The 16,541-nt window shown below is 35.8% G+C and overlaps 1 protein-coding gene across 5 annotated transcripts in view; it reads left to right on the top strand.

Annotated features, from left to right (window-relative positions):
* LOC149790609 (microtubule-actin cross-linking factor 1, isoforms 6/7-like) overlaps positions 1-9,072 on the top strand; it is a 376,630-nt gene extending 367,558 nt beyond the window's left edge. For all 5 annotated transcript variants that reach the window (XM_089972718.1, XM_089972715.1, XM_089972716.1 and 2 more), the window contains one exon: positions 1,425-9,072. In XM_089972718.1, coding sequence (XP_089828844.1) covers positions 1,425-1,819 — 395 coding nt within the window. In that variant the 3' untranslated portion in view covers positions 1,820-9,072. The remainder of the gene's footprint in view (positions 1-1,424) is intronic.
* Positions 9,073-16,541: the final 7,469 nt, after the last annotated feature.

The raw sequence follows: 16,541 nt of genomic DNA, 5'->3' as shown, positions 1-16,541 counted from the left end.
ACTGACAAACCTACAGCAAATCAACACAAATGTACACATTGACACATTCCATGCAAAGGGACATGTACAGATGTGTACACATTGACACATCCCATGCAGTGGGACATGTACAAATGAACACATTGACAAACCTACAGTACAAATGAACACATTGACAAACCTACAGCAAATCAACACAAATGTACACATTGACACATTCCATGCAATGGGACATGTACATCTATACATATTGGCACATGTCCCAGGTACTCAGACACATTTAAATGTACACACAGGAAATGGGACATGTATAAATATACACATTGCCATGCATGTCCTAGGCAAAGGGACATGTATACATAAATTGACACAGATTTTCCAGGCAATTGGACATGTATAAATATACACATTGACACACATGAACATGCAACTGTTATAATTACTCCTATAAAATATACTTAAGCAGGGGAGACCTAGATCTACTGTCATACACTTCAACAGCAGATCAGAGTCTAATTTGAAGCAGATGACACAAACCTGAATATAGTGCTGCACTATGAAAATTGGCTAGAAGACTTTGGTTCTTAGCTATTTTGTTACTAGGTGTCTTTCACATGAATAAATAATTTAACAATAGACTATCAACTTTACCTATATCAACTGTTAATAGGTCAGCTATTAACAGAGAGCATGGCTTTGAGTATATAATTGATGTTTAACTACAAGAAGTCACATGTAAAGCTTGCATGTTAGTACTTTTAACAGTATGTTCTTCACTAACAAATAACACTGTCATCACACTGATTATCACATGTTCCTTCACACAGGTATGCAGTTCTGGTATTTGTCACTTGGGAAATGAAGAATAGCACACTTTTTTATTATTATAATGTGATTTTGTGATGAAGTTTAACTTGGATTATTCCAAATGATGATGTTTATTATAAGCATTAAAAAAAATATGTTGGATTTATTGAAGTATATATTAGGGATAGTAATAGTACCATAAAAATGATGTGTTAGGAATTTTTCATGAATTGTTTTACAGCTCTTGTTTATCTTTTGGCTGGATGGAATGCTTTGCTAACAAAAGATTAAGTAGCAATGAGATATTCAGGTATGTCAATGAAGCAACATATTACTTCAAATTTGGGGGTCCCCGAGTGTCCAAATGGTCTAAAGCGCTCACCGTTATGGATCATTGCTATCTCATCACCTCAGTCTGTATTGATTCGAGTCTCGGGTTTGGCCAAAGGGGTTTTCCCGGGTTCTTCAGCCACCATTTATACTGGCTGCCATGAATAGCCTATCTTGTGCTGAAAATGGCGTTAAACCCTACAACAACTTCATATTTGAGCAGACATGTTGATCATTTATTTTCTTACATGTATAATGTTAAATGTGACTACATTTCTCACCTGTATTTTTCACCTGTACTTTCATAGGTTCAACTGGTAGTCTAACAAGAACAAAGCGACTCAGTAACTCATCATCAAATCTTAACTCTCCAAATAAGCCTCGCGCGCCATCAACACCAACACACCGACAGCCGCCACCACGCCATGCATTTGGAAGAGCTATCACACCTACATCACCATCACCATCAACATTTGGGTCAAGGTCGGTGACCCCTACAACACCAAGAACAGCAAGAACTCCATCAACACCGAAGACTTCAACTCCAACTAGAACTGGTCGTACAACACCATCTGGTAGAGTGACACCCACCTCAGGGAGGACAACCCCAACAATGGCAAATGGACCAACTCGAAAGCTGCCACCTACACCATCGCCAACTTCATCCAGTACAAAACCAAAAGATGGACAAACACCACGGTGATGGAAACTGGCATAGGATTAGCCTTGCCTAAATTATTTTATATACATTTAGTTCGGTAAAATACAAGAGTCATTTAGCATCATAAAAATGCCTACATTCTTGGTTTTCTTGAGCACAGTATTGATATGTGCACAAGTCAGGTAATCAATACACAATATCCCAGCACATTTGGAGCCAGATACACGATTATAAACTGATACGTCTTATTTTAGATCATATTTCATTAATATATTTGCATGTACAAAAACAAATTGTATGCAGTTTGCTAATGCTAAGAAATAAATGTATGATTCGTTTATGAAAGTTTTATATAATGAACTCTCATCAACTATCAAGAGTCAGTCGTTATAATCAGGTGATATTTATGTACAGGTAAGGTGTAATTGATTTATGTATAAATGAAACCTGTGAAGTTGACACGGAGGTGGACTTTAATATTCAGGTGGTCCTTGTAGCTAGTTAAACAGTATGTACAGGAGCAGAACCTTGCCATCAGGAGGAGATGTGCTGGATTAACAAAGTAAATATTCAGCATATACATTAGCAGGGGAAATATATTACCATGAATGGCCTTTTTATTTATGGGTTTACCAATGGCTGTACAACTCTGTAATGCTTAAGTTTTATTATTTTTATTATTACCCCACCCACCCCAGATAGAGAACTGTTGCATTTGGGTTGTGTATCTGTCTAAGGATGAGTCTGTGGATAGCTATTGTTAAAGTAGGTCCATGGTAACCTCCTGATTCACTATATGTTTGGTATATAACATTACATACTCTGTTATTCCTTGCCACAGGATTTTCCTCTGAGTGATGCCATGAGGTCAATAATTATGTTGGGAATATTTTTTGGTTCTGTTTTGTCTTTTTCGTCACTTGTATTTTTACAACCCATTACTCAGCTCATGTTACATTTGGAATATCCTCACATTTTACCCTTCTCTCAGTAGATCTTGTGTTCTAGGGTTTTAACCTGGATACAGGCATGGGTCAAGAATTATAATGGAGACAGTGTGCTAAAATCTCATTTTATTCTTCTTTCATATCCACCTTACTAAATTCTTTTCATATTTGGAACAGAATATTAACACATTTGCCTACTCTTCTTGCTCTGTCCCTGGCTGGGGGCAGTGGAGTAAAAATGTTTGTTTTGGTTCGTTTCGGATACAGTTTCTGTTAACACTTATTTTTCTCCAGGTCCCTACTATTTACTTAATTTTCAGAATATATCATCATTATATGTTCCAGTTAGCTCAGTACCACTATTGTTCTCTTGTTCTGACTTTGAGTAGGGCTTTGGAGTAAAGAACTATATTGGGACACATTATCAAAGACTTTTATCTTCAATTACATTCCACAACTTCTGAAGCAAGGCACATCAATCAGAGAATATAATAATATCAACACTTAAAGACCTGCAGATCTTTCTGGGTTTTACCCTGATTTGGGGTCATAGGGTCCAGATGTAAATGTAGGGTTTTATTTATGACTTGTAGTGCTAGAACTCGTGTGCTGAGTTCATTTGGTATTGAGATTATAGTATCAAACATTTGTCCTCCCCTTGGGTCAAGGCACATGGTGGGGATATGGGGTAAGTGTGTAGGACACCTTATAAGTTATTAACATTTAATTAAATATTGTACATTTATTAAACATTTATCTATTATGTATCAGATTTATAAGATTGTATGATCCCATACTTCCCTTTCCCCCAGTGGTTGTCCCCAGGATGGGGCCATGGGGTCAAGAGTAAGATCGCTTTGGACAGGGATTTTTCCTCCAAATATTTTAACAACCCCTCACCTAATTCATTTAATATTTGGGAATTTATATTATCCAGTTAATCCACTTTCACATTAAACCATTATTGCTTCCTGGGGTGTTCTGTATTGGGGCACTTTGAGTTTTGTTTAGTTTATTTCAGTGAAGTCTCATTCATTTAATGCATTAACATAATATACTTAGCTGTCACATTGCCCTAATCTTGCTCATGAACTACATTCTAGGAGGGGTGGGGGTGGGGTGACATTGGTTTCATAACTTGTATTTTAATTGTTCTTTATCCAATTTGCACAGTGTATTTGGAATTTTAAAAAATCTTATATTCCCTTCCTCACAGTAGTATACTTGCTCTTTGAGTCTGGTCCAAGGTTGTGAGCCCATGGGGTCATCAGGTTGAGGCTTTTGATACATTGAAAACTTCTCTCGAGGGCATACCATGCATTTGTTAAAATAAAATATTTGTCATTTAAACTTAAAACATTCCTGAAATAAGCATGTACTATGTTGGTTTTAAACTAGACATTCTTGTATTCATATCCAAGGATTGTTTATTTTTATTTTTAGGATCTTGATCTTTGTATATGTTTTAGCTATTTTTTCAGTACCTGTATCTAAAATTATGAGATGATGCTCTTAATTGTAACACTAGACAGTTCAAACGTTTTATGGAGTGATTTTGATGGAGAAATTACATATTTTACTTTAGTGCCTTCATTTCAAGCCATTCCAGACATAACTTTTACAGATTACATTGCTCAAATCTGAGATATTTTAAACATATCAGTTTTGTAATAATGGTTGTGATAGCATTTATAGAACAGTTTTCTGATTAATTGAACAAAAGCAAAAATTTAAGGATTATGAAAGACTTTTTTTTTATGTGTAATAATAGTGAAAAGTGATGAATTAATTTTCAAAAAATAATAAATTAATTATGAATACATTTTTTTACATGCACAAGGAAGGTAACTCTGCAGTGACCTGTGCATGTGAAATTTTTATTATATGAGACATTTAAGGTTCAGAGAATGTAGGGTCTTTCAAAGGATAGTTGACAGTTGTTTGGATCTTTTTTATAACTGAAAACTTATTCTTGATTCAAAAAGTTTAAATTTGATATGATTCTCTTTCGTTATAAGGGACCAACAAATGAGAGTGCTCCCAAAGTTTTTTGCCTACTTGTGTACAAGTAGGAATTGTGGATGCACTGTATTGAGGTTTACTGGTTACAGAAGAGACAGGTTAAAAATCTTGATTGTTGGTAAGGGTGGTAGATAATTGAGGTTTGGCAGTATATTGAGATTCACTGCTTACAGAACAGACAAGTCTAAAAACTTGAATGGTGGTAAGTAAAGGTGGCAAATATTTGAGGGTGGACTGTATTACTGTTTCTGTAGCCAAGGAATTATGTAAGCATGCCTATTTTGTTAAATAGAGTTCTTTTTCATAAACAATGAACAGTTATTCTGCTTGAAATATTCAAAAGAAATGTTCTTTGTTGTTAACTTTTTTCTGTATGGATTATTCCATTGTTTTCTTCAGGTTGTGCACTTGTTCTGTATGCAATTGTTTTCATATAAATTTGAAATGAAATACACTTATGTATTTATAATCTGATCACTCTTTTTCTTTTAGCACTGGATTTTCTTATTAATATTTAAATTATTATTCGAGAAAATGGACATCTGTACATTTTTTATGGTTGTTTCCTAGGTGTTTATTACATAATGTACAACATATATTACCATTGCCACGCAAAATGCATTGTATTTATGTATTTACAGGAACAATATACTACTAAATTTCATTAAAAAAATAGTGGTACAAACCTCTAATATATATATATATATATAGTGGTGATAAATGAATTTTCAATCCAAAGTTCTTTGTTTAATTTCAAGATGCCAATATTAAATGTAACAAAAATGCATATTTGATGAGCAAATTCAACTTTTTAAATATGTCCCCATCCTATAGGTGTAATACTTAATCGTATGTGTTGTGCATTTTTGTTATAATTGCATTTATTCATTAATAGTATTTTTATATTTGTGATCTTGGAAGAAAGTATGAATTTAGATTGAATTATTCTGATTTGCACATCTGCATCTTTCATATAGCATATGAAGTACATTGGGTGTTCTTTTTGTCTCAACCCATGTATATGGTTGTTTATTTAACTTAGAAAATGTGTAAACATTGAAGTAATACATTCCATATTAGGAATTGTCACATAAAAATGTAGCTTTTAAAATTCTTCATTCCATTTCAGTTATATTTAAATTCATAAAAAAAAAAAATCCCCATTATTTGCCAAAAGTTCACAAGATTATGTGCACAATATTGGGAAACTTTTAGTTGGAAAGTAAGTAAGTTAGAAGCAATTTCAAAATTATCTATCCAGAAAATGTGTGATTTCAAAAATTTCTTTGGGAAGTAGAGTTTTAGGGATTTTTAAATGAATTCCACAGATTCTTTCATTCAGATCAAGTTCAAAATACTCATGGATTCAGAATTTATAAGATATTCACCATACCTAATTTATTGCATTCAATATATCTAATATTGATTGAGAATTTATAAGAAATTGATCATGCCTGATTGATTGAAAATATACAAGATATTAACAAAGTCTAATTGATTTAAAATTTACAAATTGATTGAAAATGTACAAGAAATACACCATGTCTAATTGATATTTCTCATTTATTGTTTGCTTTACATGTGACCATTCTTTAGATGTGCTTTGAAATATTTCTGAGGTCTAACAATCATGAAAAAAACTTGCATCTATAAGTATTGAATGTGCTTTGTATGTTAGATGCATTGCATCCTTGCTTTCGAATTAAAAATATTACAGATCTGGGAATGGTTTCATTCATAAAATTATTATCCACATTTATAAATTATTGTTGAAATTACCTAGCAAACATTCCAAAATAAATTTAATTTATCTTCATTTAGTATAATCAAATGTTTACATCAATCACACTATGGACCAAAAAAAAACCTGTGTATGCAGTATTGACTTCTGAATTCTGTGAATTCATTTGTTTTCATGAATAACAATTTTCATGGTTTTGCACACAAATAAATGACAAGTTCTCTGGCATTAAAATTCTTGGATTGGAAATCTGAATGGATCTATTGTTTCTACAACAGGATTGATTGTGCCTTGTTTCTTTGAATTAGTGGTTTTTAACATGCTATGTATGTTGTATGTAACAGAAGTGGTTGCTTTATGCAGGTGGTATGTGTAAGGAATTTATGGCATGTTTAGCCCTATTCAAATCAAACACCAGTATTAGCATATCTATTGAGGATGCATCTTTATCAAGTATGCATCATCTCTGTTGAGTATGCATCATCTGTATTGAGTATGCATCTTTATCAGTACGCATCATCTCTATTGAGCATGCATCTTTATTGAGTATGCATCATGTCTATTGAGTATGCATCATCTCTGTTGAGTAGGCATCATGTCTATTGAGTATGCATCATCTCTGTTGAGTAGGCATCATGTCTATTGAGTATGCATCATCTGTATTGAGTATGCATCTTATTAGTTAGAACTATCTCAAGTTTTTTCTTTGTAATATCTGTCTGTTTGAATGATTTTTAATGAGGAACTGAAAGCTAATAATATTCAGGGGCATTAAAATATAACTGAACCTTAACAAGCCAAGTAAAATATGTGATCTCTCAGTTGGAAGAGTTGCCATGGAGATGAAGTTGACTACAGGTTGTGATCAGTTACTATTTTAAATGTATATGTATTTATGTACAAATGTATCAAGTGATTTGAAACATATCAAATTTAGATTTAAAGCCTGTATGTTTTGTAAATAATGTAACAATATAAGTATTTGCTGCTTTAGTTTGGCAGACTAAGACCTGGAACATGTTTATTAACACTACACTTTGTAGGGTACACCATAATTAACAATGCAACATGTTTCATTACGGTGTAACACATACTATATGCATACAGACAATAATAATTGCTGGGAGATAACACTGAGATGAAAGAGAGAAGGTAGAGAGCTTCTTTTTTATCAACCATTTATTTCATAGTGTCATATCCATTAGTCATCGTACGCTTTATCCTTAAATGCATACAATAAATCTATGTAATGCTACTTGTCTGTCAAAACCTTTTTACCCAGCTTTGCTGTCACAAAAACAAAAATCAAACTCTATTTATTTGGTTCCCCTGTGATTAGAGTTAACAGGAAAGACCCTTGTCTACTGTTACATGCTGTAACAGCAGAACAGGATAGACCTGATCTGCTGGCATGTTTTATGATGGACAGACCCTGGTCTATCAGTACATATTGTGACAGCATATCTAGGTAAATACTTTTTTCAGTTGGATTGGCAACATCCATGGATACAGATGGTAACCATGGAAGCAGCACATGCCACATACTTATTTTGTACAAGTTTCTTATATCATTTCATTATTTTCACAGGTCCTGTCTTCTCAAAACGTTTGAGCACTTATCTGAAGCTCGAGCTCAAAAACCCAAATGTAGATATATTGTACCAATAGTAAATGTGTGTCCATGAAATTTAGCATGTAAGTAGATGAACTAAAGTGAAAATATCATGACCGTTCAATACATTTAATATTATTTTAATCATGGTGCGAGTTTTTGATATTCAAACTTTGAACTTGAGTGCAGGTTTGTTGCTCAAACAGTTGGGAGAATACAAGTCCAAGTGTAGCATTTATAGTTTTACTAACTTCTGTTTTATCATTCAGGAATTCAGAGAATACTGATAATTGTGAAAGAAATGTATGATATACCATGTTTTATCAAAAGCATTAAATATGGCTGTACCATGTTATATTGTGATCTGTCATAAACAATAATGATACATATGTATGTAACTTGGCATAAAGACATGTGCCAAAAGTTGAATAAGAGTGCAAAATTGAGCAATGTTTTCTTACATGATGCATATTTATTTACCATGGGGTATCAGTGTTGCTTGATGAATCATGCCTCTTTTACTAAATTTTGCAACAGGCGACACATGAACAATCTGTAAGGTTTATTGTCAGTTTTTAAAGTCACATGTCATTGTACATCTACATATTTTACACAGAAGTGCACATACTTGTATCATGTACATTCACTCAGTTCTGTTGTATAGTTCAGAACTGTATCATGTAATTGAGTCACAAAGTATTCATGAATCCTGCTTACAGTGATGTTTCTTATCAAGCCTGGAAAAAAACACTATGCAGCATGCCAGTATAATCATATTACAAATTGCATGTCACACTGTGACTGTAGCTGTATCATCCTGATGTGTCACACTTGTGATAGTTGTAACCTATGTAATCCATTTTGAGAATTCGTGTGATTTACGAGGAGCTGAAGATGCAGTGTATGAATGTGTTAGACTTGTTATCTCATGTACGTAACTGCAGATATTATGTTAATAAACTATATTGTTTAACCGTGTTTTGTGTGTTAAAATTTCATCACATATTGTGTCCATTTGTGACATAACCGTGTTTTGTGTGTTAAAATTTCATCACACATTGTGTCCATTTGTGACATAAACTGTTGCATTCCCTATATTTTCTTCGTGGTTGCACTTCATGACTCTTTCAGTATTACAACTTTGGTTCATCAACTCTCTTCAGATGAGAGTGAAACACGTATTTACTGTCAGAAATTATACAATTATCACAAGTTAACTCAGAAATGACAAGAAAAAAACTGTCACTGTGTAGCTCCCATAAGTCTTCTCTCATAACCATCTGTCTTGACAGGCACTAATTGTTCATTTTCTTCATTATATGTATATTTTGTTCACACCAGTAGGGCTTGTGTGCTGGAATCCATATACAAGACATGTGATGTAAATCTAACTTCAGACATTTCAGAAAGTTGTATATAACATAATTCTCAGTGAAATTCACAGCATCTACATAGAGGGGACTTTTGGACAATAAATTGTCAGGCATTAAGGTGTAAGATTTATTTAATTATACTTGAATGATGGAACTGGTGTCAGATAAATGTTCAGGAACCATAAAAGGGAGGATATTCGTAACAAGATGACAACCATTCTGGATTTTGCATTAAACCTTTTAATAAATATTCTGCATTCTGAATTTCACAAGATCACAAAATTCAAGATTATATGGGATAACATTTTGGACAATTTTTTAAAAACGCAGACAGGTTGGAATTACTAAAGGGCCAATATGATACAATTGTACATAGAATTACTTTATTTTACAGTTTAAAAAACACCCAGTAAACTAGACACAGTAGGTGGAATGAAGGTGACAGAAAAAAAAAGACATAGACAATTCATGAGGACAACTTGTGTTTATGGTGATTGTTTTGGTCATGAATATTGAAGCAATGTAGTGTTCTGGTATTTGGATACACCAATGTATTCTCTCTGGGCATTGACTGATTTATAAAGATATGTGTAGGTTCCTAGGAAGGTGCTATACAAATGTATACAAGTTTGGCTGGATAGATTATGAAAAATTGATGCTTGGATTCCTGGTAAGTAATAGTATTTATATGTGTTGGCATATCTGCTTATGATTTTATTAACCAGCAGGTGGGGGCACCTTGGTCTAATATTTTATAACCCCGTTGTGTGTGGCAGACAGCAACCAAAAAAATACGGGGCTGGAGTGGGGCAGGCTATGAAAATATTTTACACCAGACCCACCCCCAGGGCTCACTGGGAGTCTGACATGCATGTCACTGCATATTTTTGTTATAAAAATGGCTTCATCGCCTGCCCATGTGAAATTAGATTACAATTATTATAACTATGATTGAAAAAACTATGATTGGAAAAAAAGTGGCTCCTTATGGGGAAGACAACAGTATGGTCAACAATATGTAGGATACAGAATTGGAAAGGAGATCAGTTCTGTGTGAAATATGTGACGTTAGTGTTTGTGTAAAAATACCCTCATCTGTTCTCCATGGGGGCTGAGACAGCGATGGGCTTGTTGGTATGAACATTACAAGCTGAACCAGAAAATAAATTGGGGGGGAAATGTCATGTTAGAGATATCAGGCTATACGTATGTAATGGCAGTATGAATGATAAATGAAAGATGATATCATTATGAAGAACTCTGAGATAATTATTCGTAGAAAAGGTTGCAAAATAACAATATTTACGAAATGAGTGATGTTTATTTTCAACAAGTAAGTTTTTATCTCCCTGGTCAAGGTCTTGCATTACTTGATTACATGTTACTTGTAGATCTGTGTGCCGATGTGAATTAAAGACAATCCCATCTTGGTCTTGCATTACTTGATTACATGTAACTTGTAGATCTGTGTGCTGATGTGAATTAAAGACAATCCCATCTTGGTCTTGCATTACTTGATTACATGTTACTTGTAGATCTGTGTGCCGATGTGAATTAAAGACAATCCCATCTTGGTCTTGCATTACTTGATTACATGTTACTTGTAGATCTGTGTGCCGATGTGAATTAAAGACAATCCCATCTTGGTCTTTATCACCCAGGGATAATTGAAAATATAATTAATGGTTATAAAACCTCACCAGACTATAGCGACACTCAAAACAGTCAACTCATAGTTCAGACATAAGGCAACAGATAATTTAGATTATATCCTATCTGATGGCACAATAACCATGGAGGATGAATGGAATATGCTGGAACATCATTCACTGAGAAAACTATTAAGTTGAACAGTTACTGCTGGAATAAGTAGCCATTCCAATTTATATTTTAACTCCTCAAAATATAATAGAGATATCAACCTATATATACGCACATAGTTCAGGGCTGGTTGGGCTCAAAATAGGTATTTTCAGTTTTACTGATTCTACGGCCACATTCAAATTCACAACTTGGTGACCTTTGTGCAAAACAGGGTACGCTCCTCAGTAATCAGTAGGTTGACACGTTTTAAACTGGAAAAGAATTTCAAAGGTTATCAGTGGTTGAACCAGTGCGTGTAAAACCATTATTTGATCTTGATCATCGTGAACGTCACAGTTGTCAGTCCGCCAAAAGAATTTTCAGAACTGCATCAGTATTATCATAACGCAATAGTTGAATTTGATGTTGACAATGCCATACATGTTTATTCCAGACCGCAGAGAGTTTATCTTGGTGGAATGATTGACGTCGGACCTGCATCCATTTTATCTGTTCTTGCCCCGCATAGCAAATACTGTCTCAGAATAAAATTTATTGCCAGTAGAAAGAATGAGTGGGTTGTTATGGATAAAATGGAACCAATATGGGTTGAACGACGTCACATCGCATATGTTGTCACAGTAACGTATTAGATATCCCAGGGGTTCTGACCGGTATTGAAATATCCATAATGATGTACACCTGGTTACCGCTGTGATATGTGGAATTTGCACATCCATAGCCCAAAAAATAAAAATCTCACCGACTTTGTGACATGCAGTAAGGTTTTCCCGATTGCAGTGATCTTACCGTGGATGACATCATAAACTTAGCGCAACATCAAACAATCATTGTAAATTATGCAGCGTTAAAATGCTTTGAGATTACACCGCTGGCGATTGCAGACAATTTACCGTGGATCCTATTGATAATAAACGGGGTCATCTACGTGGTATCGTCATCCTGACGTGCCTTGTATGTAACCGATGTCGGGGTGCTGGAGCCCTGCGCTAGAGTCTTGTGTACTTGCAACCTTGTTGATACACGAACCACCGTTTAGGTAACTGTATCCGCTGATATCGCTGGCAACTCTTCTCTCATAAACTCGTGTGTGGGTAGCTTGGGCCCCAGGTGTTGACGCGCATTGCTGGGGTGAGTCCTGAATTGATGCATGGTTAAACTCCAGATGGGATCAGTAGCTCTTGTTCCACCTTCTAGTTCTCTCGGTGCCTACCTTTATCTCACGGTGAAGAGATACGGCTGTGAGGCCACTGGTGTTTCTGTTTTCGTAATCTTTAATTTTTTTAAATATCTTTTTGCCACGGCGGGTTCCATCGCGATCGCGCGCTGAACTTAATTGTTCAACGCGGTAATGTCCACAGGAAGTCTTGCATCCCATTATTGTGATCGTGCAGTTTCGTTGCATCAACATCTCCTGTGCGCATTAATGTAAAAAAAAAAAAAAATCGTTCAACAATGGCTAAATCACGATGAATCCTGGCATGTCATTGAATGTTTGAAATCATGATGTGGGAAAAATATGAAGCCTTTCAATTGCAATTATCAAAAAGACGCTATGGAATTTAATGCTTATTTCATTTTGAGTGCAGTAAGGATGACGTAATTGCACTTATCGAAATTACAATACAATTTCTCTGTCTGCGTGGGTTCGAGTCTCGGATTCGGCCAATGTGGGTATGTGAGAAAGCTTGCCAGTAGCTTCTCGAGGGTCGGTGGTTCTTTCTGGGGATTTCCCGGGTTCTTCCTCCACCATTAATACTGGCCGCCATGTATAGCATATCGTGTGCTGAAAAAAATGGCTTTAAACCCTACAACAACAACAACAACAGTACAATTTCGAAATGTGTAATCCAGATTGAGAACCTATGACATGGCTCATGTAATTCGGATTTGCAGAACTAAGAAAGTACATTTTGAGGAAATTCAGGATGTAAAACTGTAAGTATATTTTTTTGCCATTCTTATCACCAGCTAAAGAAGATAATATATGAATTGTCACTTGTATGTTATTTGTAAGGACCTTATCTTGCGTCTGTTATATACTGTAGCTAGCCTAAATCCGAAACATTGTATCAACGCGGAATGTACCAAAGCAGCTGGTATGTGGCAGTCCACGAAACGTCTGTTTGAGTTCATTCAGAAACAAATTTAAACAACCACAACGTAAAGCGCCTCTACGCGAGTGTACATGATTTGTTTACAAATCAAAAGTGCTGGCGTCTGCGTCCATTCTTTGTTTACAGTAGAAAGTAGTTCCGTCATGCACGTGAATGCTATATGCGTATTGGCACGCGGATTCAATATCGGGTAATATTGCACGATTCTGACAATGTAAAGTTAACGGGGAAAAAAATGAGCATATAATAATTTCAATTACTGCATCTCTCACTTTTGTTGTTGACACTGCGAATATCACGTTCATTCCTTTGCTTCTTTGAAAGTTTCGTTTATGACAGAGTGAACTCGTCCACAGCGTTAACTTTATCATCTATACTTTCAGACGGACAAAACAGCTGCTTTTAGTTAATCATAAACAACTTTAATCAACCAAATCATAAAGAGTCTGCTATACGAGTGGACATATTGTTTTTTGTTTTTTTACAAAGTAGTTCATAATACGCTATACTATCTTTAAGGCACACGTGTCGTAGACGTGCGTGCAGAATGAAAATGTTCAATATCGTAATATACTGCGCTATTATGACAATGTAAAGTTAACGGAGAAATAAACAAGCATATAATAAATAATTTAATTTAACGCGCCAATTAAATCACGACCAGCTACGTGTTGCCGAGTTAAATCATAATTAGGGTATGCAAGATTGTGTCGGTAACATGCACTGTTTATCTCGTTGACCAGATTCTCACCATTCTCTCCTGGGTGTTACGTCCATGGCGGACGTAGAATCGCCTCCCCCAAAGACTATGCAATGCCACCATCCAATTTGACATTTTTTTCGCGCCACATCGAACACACATCTCTTAGGTTTCGCGGCGTTTATTTTTCGTGGTGACTACACGTGCGTCTACGTATGGGCATTTGATACCAGTGTGGTAGCAATTAATTCACTGACCAAGGTCAATAAATTACCTGAAGAACGTTTACTATCCCGCGACGAGTTTCACATTGTTGACTTTACAGCGAACCCCCCCCCCCCCCCGTAAAACACCATAAGGCAATACACAACCGTGTGCACGCGATAATCATAGGCACCGTCTAGTTGTGGAAAGACTGAGCTGTTACTTTTAACCTCGTTATGAGAATGCTGGGACAAATAATATTTGGTGGCTCCAACCGCAGGTAAACATGCGTTTTATATCGTCCTGGAAGACTACAACGAGGTCGCTAAGAACAGCGAAGGCGACAATAACGTTGACAAAATTATTGAAGTCATCAACAACATTGAAGACGCACCTGCCATTGACGACATAGATGGCGGTGTTAACAACCTAGTGGTGTATGACGACATGATGCTGGAGCAACAATCTGATCCAGGAGCGATATTTTCCAAGGGTAGACACAAAAACACCGACGTTATCTATCTCACACAACGATACAAACATTTTTCCAAATTTATCCGGGACAACACTAAAATGTCATTCGTGTTCAACGGGGTAGACTCATACACGCTCAAACTATTGATACCACGTGATGTTCCGGAGACATGGATTTCAAATCCCGTTTAATTTTTTTTCACAAGCATAACCTAACACTTTTGGCCAACCGCATGGGTTTATTATCATATAGATGTCAGCGAACGCCAGTGTGATACTGGATGGATTGACACTGATAAAATATGTTCATTAAAATAGTTAAATATATAATTATTAAACAGTGAGTAATAAATCGAACAACGCGACTAGCACATGACTGCCTGGCAACGCTACAGTAATATTTACCAACGCGTGATGCAGTCAAACAAAAATTACAATTGCGTCAGATAACGAAGGATGATCTCACCGCAGGATTCGAACAAACGATTACCCTGTTGATTAAGCCGCAGAAATCGCCGCAGCAACAGGAGCAACCGCCCAGACACTACAACGTCTTCTGATGAACATTGAAGCAATCAGAGGCGCCACTGCGATCATGCCGTAACAAATCAGAGAAGCCACTGTGGCATCAGAATGTACACAAATCTCCACAAAGGAAGCAGGTGCAGAAGTTGGCTATCAGGGTTTAATCAGAATTACCAACAGTTGCACAATTTGTTTTACGAGGAGGCCCAGCAGAATATTTTTAGAGGGTCACCGCGTTTGCTGCGATTGAGTGTGGCTACAGAGATAAACATTTAATGCAGCGAAAACAATCCCGAATCAAAGGGAGACTGGTTAAGATGGGTTATTCGAGAAGTCCACAGTCCACAGTCTCACTAGGGCAAATAATGATGACTCCAGCTGAACAAACGTTTTACTAAAAGTAGGGGCTGATCGATCTGAATATAAGCGTGTTAAAAAATCAACTAAACCTTCATGTGAAAAATCAACTAAACCTCCGCTGAAATTTCGACTAAAATTAGATAAAAATGACGACTAAAACCGATGTGAACTCATAGCGAGACTGCTCCCATGGAAATAACATGGGGCGGCTATATACCCCGCCGGAGTGACAGTCCTGACACAGTGGTGTCTCAATAATGTTAACGTGGATTTTGATCGATTAGAAACCCTCGTAGGGAGTTTACGTGCAGGCAACAATTCCCACGATTTCATCAATGAAGCAACATCAATCTGTCAGCGGCTGTACATGGGTAGGGGTCATGGACCCACTTGTACACCTCGCGCTGATCAATGAGGTGATCGACGACGTGTAAATTTTATACGGCCGTTTTAGCAATATAATGGATTCCACGGCGAGTTCTGTTAAAAGAGCCTAGTGTAAAAAAAAAAATGCATCAATAATATCAATTCTCACTGATAACAATTGCCCTTTTAAACCAATCCCACCAACATTAACACGTGCCCGTGCAATATTATAATATTAAAAAGCAACTTGTTAAAATAAAAACCCCATGCCATTCATTATAGCAAGAACAACTTGTTTCATTGATACTTCGCCAAGAAAGTGATTCAATACCTACAGACCTAAAACCAACTCAGCAAGACTTAAATCGGAATGTAAAAAGGATTTTAGGTTACACTGACCAAATTTTAACATTTAATAGTTTTAGTCTTCTTCACAACATAGTTAAATGATCGAGCTTGACAATGCAAATAACAAAGCTTTTGTGAGCGAACAATTAAA

This window comes from Sinohyriopsis cumingii, chromosome 10 (assembly GCF_028554795.1).
Source record: "Sinohyriopsis cumingii isolate HCF-2022 chromosome 10, ASM2855479v2, whole genome shotgun sequence".
In the NCBI taxonomy this organism is placed as follows: domain Eukaryota; kingdom Metazoa; phylum Mollusca; class Bivalvia; order Unionida; family Unionidae; genus Sinohyriopsis; species Sinohyriopsis cumingii.
The sequence above is the reverse complement of the archived record's forward strand: the minus strand, read 5'-3'. Positions and strand labels throughout refer to the sequence as shown.